Here is an 8,745-nt window from a genome sequence, read left to right on the forward strand (position 1 = left end):
TGAAAAGGTAACTGGTAAATCATGGAGCTGAGATTAGACTCATGGAACAGAGCTTAACTCAGGGTATCATTCTGTGAAACTAAAAATATTTGTTTTTCTGCTTAAGTAAAATCTCTAAAAGTCTTATGCCTGGAATAATGGAAATGGGGGAAAAGTATCTAATATTTAACTAGCTCTTTGATGTACATAATAACATATTATTTATTTGACAAATCCTACTCTCTGAAACATAGTCAAAACCGGAAAATAAACCCAAATCTTTTGAACAACTAGAATAGATACTGATATTTATGCCCTTTATTCACGTGGCAAATCTCAAACTTCAACTCAAGCAGTGGGCTCTGGGTATATACATAATTTTCACCAGTTTGACTGCCTTCTCAGCCCAAAGAAGATTAAAAGCAAAACTTAAACAAGGATATAAGGAGCTCTGCTAGATGGAAGCATATTAATAGCTACCACTTTTTTTTAAAATCACTAACAGCCAGGAAAATTATTAACAGCAGATACTCTGGCATCCAAAATACATAGAAATCTGGTGCTTCTTATTTTATAAACCAACAGTTTTATATCTTAATAGCCTGAAGAAATTCTGAGTCATGAGCATAATGCTAATGAAAAGAAGCACATAATCTAATTTTTAATTTTTGTCAGGAAAAAGGCTCTAAAAGCTTCAATTATGTAGAAAATTACCTATGTAAATTTTTTATTTTATAGGACTTTTTTTGGTAAAAATAACTTACTTCTCAATCAAGCTTGACATAGTGTTACTAGGCCCACTAGGAGCAAAACAGATGTTTGTTTTTCAAACATCTCCCTCACATAGGAAGAAAAGCATATTTTTAAAAGAGTATTTCTGGGCTGGGTGCGGTGGCTCATGCCTGTAATCCCAGCATTTTGGGAGGCCGAGGCAGATGGGTCACCTGAGGTCGGGAGTTCGAGACCAGCCTCACCAACATGGTGAAACCTTGTCTCTACTAAAAATACAAAAAAATTAGCCAGGCATGGTAGTGCACACCTGTAGTCCCACCTACTCAGGAGGCTGAGGCAGGAGAATTGCTTGAACCCGGGAGGCGGAGGTTGCAGTGAGCCGAGTTCAAGCCATTGCACTCCAGCTCTGGGTGACAGAGCAAGACTCTGTCTCAGGGGGAAAAAAAAAATAAGTATTTCTAACCTACAAAAGTAATTTAAAATTTATTTCTTATTAATACTTAGGACCCTGGTAAAGATGAAATTTTTAAAAAATTCTGTCTTAACTGTATTAAGAAGGAAGGCCCTGTCCTCTTTCTGATCTACATCTACACAATAGCAACCAAAGAAATAAGAAGTGGCCATAATGTGTTTCTGAAGGTCATGTATCTCCAAAATACAAATTCAGAATACTATCTTACAATTGCCAATGAAGCTGTGTTTCAGAAGTGATGATGAGCTAGTATAAGATTGTCTAAATTGCCCATCTGCTTGCTCACCAGGCAATCTTGGGTTTTAGAAACAGTCTATCTTGAAGCATTCAAATTGAAAGCCTTATTTCAACAGATGTTTTGTGCAATGCATAGCAACTATTTCCATATTTTCCACATGGCAAAACAAGTTGGCTTATGACCACAATTTGCATTCACCTTTGCATTCTGCTTTACATGTTTGGAGTTGGACCTGTAATGCCTCTAGAACAAATATATGCTTCATATAGAAGGAAGTAAAACAATGGGTACTGTATCCCCTGCTGTTGCCATCTGCTATGTAGAATGGGACCAGGTGTCTTGGATACATTGCCTGTGAAGAAAGTTGAGATAAAGCAACTTTCTAAATGACTAAGCAATGAGGTCTCAGGCAAAGGCCCCACAATTAATTGCCTGTTGAAAATGAAAATTATAACATTATTAGAGCCGTAATCATGTTAGCTATCTATGATGGATGACATTTATAGAGTACGGGGCTTGTATAATACTATCTATACTGGAAAAAACCTCATGTTCTGTAAAATTGTATATTAAAAATATCAGGGTTCATTAAAGAACCCCAGACTAAGATCAACTATTCATAGCACATATCTGTCAAAGGACTTATATCCAAGAATAAAAGGACAGAAAACTTAATTTTAAAATGGGTGAAAGACTTAGACACTTCACAAAGAAGATATACAATGGCCCATCAGCACATGGAAAAGGTCCCAACATCATTACATCTGAAAAATATATATTAAAATCACAATGAAATACCCATTTAGTAGAGTGGCTAAAATGACAAAGATTAACACTACCAAATACTGAAGATGTGGAACACTAAAACCACCCACACTGCTGGTGGGAGCGTGAAATGCTATAAAAACTACCGAAAACCGTTTGACAGTTTCTTAAAAAGTGACAGTCACAGCTATGCTATGACCTAACAGTTCTACTCCTAGATATTTATTCTAGGTGAAATAAAAACATATGTGCACACAAAGACTTGTACACAGACGTTCATAGCAGCTTTGTCCGTCGTAATCCCAAACTGCATATACTGCAGATATCCAATAACAGCAGAAAAAACAATCAAATTTTGGAATATTCATACAAGGAAATACAACTCAATAATAAAAAAATACTACTAAGAAACACAACATAATCCCATCACGCTGACAGAAAAAAGACAAACACACAAAAAAGTACATACTGTGTAACTGAGTTCTAGAACAGGCTAAGCTAACCTATCAGACCAGTGGTTGTTCCTTAGGGTGATAGAGGTGGAGGTGGGGCATTAACTGGGAAGTTGCACAAGGGAAGTTTCTGGAGTGATAGAAATTCCGTGTTTTGATGTGTATTTATCTACCTGGTTGAATAGTATACTCGAGATCTGAACATTTTATGACATGTTAAATACATTAATAAAAAAGAAGTTAAAAGTATAAGAACAAAATAATGCAGGGATTATGAGAGAAATAGGGTTAAGAAGAAACCACTAAAAAAATACATGCAGCTGGGCAGAGTGGCTCATGCGTGTAATCCCAAAACTTTGGGAGGCTGAGGCAGGAGGATTGCTTGAGCCCAGGAGTTTGAGACCAGCCTAGGCAACACTGCAAGATCCTACCTCTACAAAAAATTTAAAAATTAGCGAGGCATAGTGTTGCTCGCCTATAGTCCTAGCTACTCAGGAGGCTGAGGCAGGAGGATCACTTGAGCCCAGGAGGTTGAGGCTACAGTGAGCCATGATCCCACCACCATAGTCCAGCCTGGGTGACAGAATGAGATCCTGCCTCAAAAAAAAAAAAAAAATCTGTCTACCTATCTACCTACCTACCTACCTACCTATCTGTATGTATGTGCAACACTGTAACCAGAGTACTAACAAACACACTTATTATTAGTACTAAGAAGATCACATGCATCACTCAGACATGCAACTTTAAATGCCTCACAGGATATTAGAAATACACAAAAACAAGAGAGTGGAAATGCTGGTGATGCTTTCACTAGAACAGTGGTGGTGGGGTGAAAGGCAAATGTAGATAGAGGCAGCGAGGCTAACAAGGTGAACACAGGAGGGAGTATGATTGGACACAGACCAGGGCTCTACAAGGCTGGGGTAGAGCCCTGTAGAGTCCAGAGCCCTGTAGAGCCCAGAGTGACTCTTGGGAGGGAGGCCCAGGTGCAGACACTTATTTTAATTTTCTCAAAATAAAGCTGAAAGGGTTCCTGTTGCCTGTTCAGCAGCCAAGCTAAGGACTTTTTCCTTTCCTGAGGAAGGTGAGAGTTCTATTCCTACCAATCCAGATCCAAGTGCCAAGAAAATCGTGAATGAAACAACATAATTTCTATACTATATAACCACAGCATTTCCCCATTTACAAATCACAAATGAGATGATTCATGTTATAGAAACATATTCTAGCAGAACACAAATATCAACTGTGGCCAAGCATTAGCTACTATTTTGCATTTATTATGTTATTTATGTAATTCACAACAACTGCATTTAACCGAAGAGGATGCTGAAGTTCAGAGAGGCAATGTGATTTGCTCAACTTTACCCAGCCACTCTTCTGTGGACTTTGAGTGAGAACACAGGTTTGTTAATTTCAAATCCCATGTTCTTAATCATTATACTATACTTCCCAGATTACTTCTCCATATCTGCATTTTTCATTTGGGAAAACTTGGGTCCCTATCCTATCAGAGTTGTTGAGCAAGCTGTATTTGGCTTTGGTTTTCTCCTTGGCCGTCACCCCAAAACCTTCTATCTTTAAGTATCTCAATCACCTGGATCCCTTCACCCGCCTTCTTTGGCTCATTTCCCTCCTGTTTACTGACTGCTTAGGACACGGCTTTCATCTTGAATCCATGCTCCTAGCCCTAAGGGTTTTACCTCTCCCATACCTCCCGCCCTCCATGCTAAGAATAGCAAGCTAAAAGAGTGTTTGCAGTGATATCATCTAGGTGAAAGTCTCCTCTAAACTAGGAAGTTCATGTGCAGATACTACGTTCAAATAAGAAATTATGCTATATCAGAGTTTCCCAGGATCTCTTTTCAAGGAAAAATTTGTGATTCTTAAAGGTAATTCTCTCATTGTGTATGAGAAGACTGACTCCATGAAGATTTCACGTCAGATGGGAACAAGAGATGGTGAATAGTAAGGGGGTGATAGTTTTGGATGGTATCAATTAGTCCATGATTTCTGTACATAAGATTCACCCTAATATGTTATATACACATCCTATAAGCTTTTAAAAATTTCCTTTTTTAGATGAGTTCATGTCCTTTGTAGCGACATGGATGAAGCTGGAAACCATCATTCTGAGCAAACTATCGCAAGGACAGAAAACCAAACTCCGCATATTCTCACTCACAGGTGGGAATTGAACAATGAGAACACTTGGACACAGGACGGGGAACATCACACACTGAGGCCTGTCATGGGGTGGGGATAGGAGAGGTATAGCATTAGGAGAAATACCTAATGTAAATGACGAGTTAATGGGTGCAGCACACCAACATGGCACATGTATACATATATAACAAACCTGCACGTTGTACACATGTACCCTAGAACATAAGTATAATAAAAAAAAATTCCTTTTTAAAGCAAACACTAATTATAATCCAGTCATGTGTCTATTAACAAGATACTTGGATATAAACAAAGTTTAGACGCAGAAGAAATAAAATATATAAGTAACCATTCAAGCAATTGAACAGTTTTCATGGCACATTTCTTGAAGAATATCATGCACATGAATTGCCTCATAAATCAGCCCAGTCCTGAAGGCAATTGAAAACTTGAACAATATCGTTTATTCAAGATAAAGTTCAGGATTTCTGATCAAATGTCACATATAAATTTCCAGTTGTAGTGTGAACATTATGCACATTGATCTGAACATTTGGACAAACCAGCTGCATCCCCACACAATGTGCTGATGCAACGTAGATGGATCAGAAAACAATTGTCTGAAATACTTTGTGAATTAAACTAGCCGGAGAGTTTCAGAAAAGCTAAATAGATATAAATATGTTTTGTTTTCTGACTCAGAATCAGATGTCTGACTCAGAACTCAAACAGCATGGGGTGGCAGTGGTCATGGCGGGATGTGCGTGGACGTGTTTGTGTGATAACTGCAGTCATTGACATTTGTTTGCAGTCTATCTGGAACATCTGCTATATAGAACATTACGAAAATACGTGCTATCTAAATTTCCCTCTTCTGTCAAAGATTGAATTTAAAGGGCATTGTTAGAAAGATCGTAAGTACATGGTCATATAAGCAAAATCCTGATTTGTATGGGTTTTTTGGGCAGCAAAAGATACAAGTAACAAGTAAGGGATTTCATACATCTGGACAGGTTATGCATAACTCAAGACAGAAAGGAAGTGTCCACTCTACTTTATCCAGGCAGAAAAAAATACACGTATCAAGCCAGGGCAGCTTTCATATTCTGCTTTTAAGTGTATTTGAATCTATTAGGCCGTGAAGATAAACTGGGAAGACAACAATAGCAAGTTCATAATATCAAGAACGTGCACTTTGGGGTAAGTTATTAAAGTTGACTTTTCTAAGAAAATACTGCAAAAAAATCACAGTGAGGAAGGGGAACAAATTCTTAGTAGTTTATAAAACTCAGGTATAATATTGATTTAATCAAAAGGCAAAACTGGAGCAAAAGAATAGTCCTGGGCACAGTGTCTAAAGCAGACACACCTTAAACCAACTTTGGAATGCCTTATGATTCATGTCTCAACATGAACAGTTCTAATCACAAGGGAACCTTTTCCAATGCCCTCTGAGCAGTAGTAAAATAACACACAGACTGTGTAATTTAAAGACTGCCTTACTAGCTTAACAGAGTGAATCAGAATATTCAGAATATTGAAAACTGGCAAATTCAATAAAGGTTTAAAAATTATGACAATAATATGTTGAATAACCACTGCTATTTTAACGTTTTATTTATTTATTTGTTTGTAATTTTTGTAGAGACAGGGTTTCGCCATGTTGTCCAGGCTGGTCTCAAACTCCCGGGCTCAAGCAATCTGCCCACCTCGGCCTCCCAAAATGCTGGGATTACAGGGGTGAGCCACTGTGTCCGGCAAACCATTGCTATTTTAAAACTAGACTATTTCTTAAACTCCTAAATAGCTTTCTCAGATAATAGTAGAAAGGGTACAATAAATCCAAAACAAACACAAGTCTGAAATTTTTCATCTCTAGCCTACCTTAAGCTTATATATTAAATATATATTTATAATTATATAACAATTAACAAATAAACAATGTTTATTTCTCAAACCAAGTAACTTTCTATAAAAAGAATATTTATACTGCTAGAACAAGAAACTGGCTGAACCAAAGCAATTGTCTGATAGATGGCTAAATAAGTAAGGTTTATTTTTACCATATTATGTTTCTAGAATGAAACAATTTTATAGCTAATCTGACATCTGTAATGTGACAACTGTCTTCTCACATAAATCTCTGGTAACTGTTTATATACTTTTGGGTAATACAGAAAAATGACAAATATTCCAATTTTTAAAATGCAAAATATGTATGTAGAGAATGCATTAAAACTTTAAAAGAATTTTCACACATTTGATATTCTGATATACATTGAATTCATAATTATTTTGCCCAACCCCCTAAAATTTCCAAAGAAAATAGACGAGCAAGGCCTTTTCTACCATATGAGAGGAAAAAAACTAGCTAATAAAATCAGAGTATAATATATAACAACTTGCAAGTTCAAATATACCATGCATACTAGATTTTTCTCCTTGTTTACTTTTAGAAATTTTGAGAAGTTTTATTTAATTTAAAAGAAAAAAACAGCCACAGACAAAACCAGCTTATAATAAAAAAGCAAAAAGGGAAGTTAATGGTTAAACCCATGCATGCACCTAGCCACTCAGCAAACCTTTCTGAAAGCCCCACAATATTGCCTTCTCAAACCATTTCATTGTCATAAATTCAGGAATAATATCCTAGCTGTAATCTAGAAAAATGTCTGTAGTCCTATGCCCCGCCTCAGGGTGGACAAAAACTGGGTCATAAAGGAATATTTGCTACTCACTCTTCAGTTTCCTTGTCTTCTGCTGAAGTGCCTGGCAAGTGTTCGATAATTCAGTATTTATAGTTTGAAGGTTCCGTTGTTCCGAAATTGCTTCCTCTAATTTATGCAGTAAAGACGTAGCTTTTTCACTGGCAGTGTGGGCTTCTCGATCTCGATCCTTACCCTGGACATGGATAGTTAGTACTGGATTGTAGCAGTGTGGCCAGGAAAGAAAGCAATGGAGTGCTCACTCTTATGATGCAGGCAAAACTGAAAATGTGTTTTTCTTCTCAGGGAAGTGATAAGCCTCTCCTGAACTTCTGCAATTCTGTGTTTGCATGGGCTTGGTATGCCTGAGCTATTTCTACAGCGGTTAAAGTCCTGATATGTCAAGTTGCCTCTTTCTGCAGAGTCGCCTCTTTCATCAGCAGGCTGTTGATACCGCCTCTCTTACAACTCCCCCTTTACTTCCTCTGCTCACTGTTAGTCGCTAGGGACTGAACTTGCAGTTCCTCTTTGCTTTTTTTTTTGTTTGTTGTTGTTGTTCCTCCTCCATTTTTATTTCATGGTTTGCAGGGCATCTGAGGAGATGTCCCCTGAATCTAATGTAGCCATGAGCCACCCTACCTGCTCCTCCACATCCTCCAGCCGTCGGCTGGTTTCTTGGAGCCTCTTCCTAAGGATGCCTTCCTGGTTGACAGCATCTTCCTGTAGTTGTTTAATGGCTTCTAGTTGTTTCTGACTGGAGTTAAAAAAAAAAAAAAAGTCCAAACCACAAGCTGTCAGTGACATTTCAACTAAGAGTCACGCTGTGAAATTATGACAAACTCAAACTTAACACCACTTCCTTAGAGATCAGAGGAAAAAGTGAAAGTATTTACATATAAATGCTTCACAAATATAAAATCTTAAGCAAAGCTTATTGGTCGCTTAGCCTGACACCCTCACTTTACAGATAAGGACTTCTAGTTTCATCTTTTACACTGGTGTGTTCAGTTCCCACCAGCTGCATTCATAGCACTTAGCATCAGTTGCCAGTTGCCAGTTACTCAGAAGATGGCTCTACAATGAGGTCAGGGTGACAGGTGCAACATTTACACATCACAGCTAGCTTTTACAGAAAAAAGAAAGGAATGGGGTAAAGGTAGAGGGAGGGAAAAGAAAAGGAAAGAGAGCTTTGTTTCATGACCTTAGCCTTTCTCCTTAAGGGTTGTCAATCAT

The 8,745-nt window shown here is 37.7% G+C and overlaps 1 protein-coding gene across 19 annotated transcripts in view; it reads right to left on the bottom strand.

Annotated features, from left to right (window-relative positions):
- IRAG2 (inositol 1,4,5-triphosphate receptor associated 2) overlaps window positions 1-8,745 on the bottom strand; it is a 57,200-nt gene extending 48,455 nt beyond the window's left edge. For 2 of the 19 annotated variants that reach the window (XM_063785847.1, XM_063785846.1), the window contains exon 1: window positions 7,546-7,802. Coding sequence is in view for 1 of the 19 variants with exons in the window: in XM_054664450.2 (XP_054520425.2) it covers window positions 7,546-7,708; window positions 8,152-8,316 (328 nt within the window). In the remaining 18 variants the exon portion in view is untranslated. Of the gene's footprint in view, window positions 1-7,545 lie in introns of all 19 variants that reach the window. The other 17 variants (XM_054664449.2, XM_054664447.2, XM_054664450.2 and 14 more) reach the window with 16 other exon arrangements.

This window comes from Pan troglodytes, chromosome 10 (assembly GCF_028858775.2).
Source record: "Pan troglodytes isolate AG18354 chromosome 10, NHGRI_mPanTro3-v2.0_pri, whole genome shotgun sequence".
Taxonomy (NCBI): domain Eukaryota; kingdom Metazoa; phylum Chordata; class Mammalia; order Primates; family Hominidae; genus Pan; species Pan troglodytes.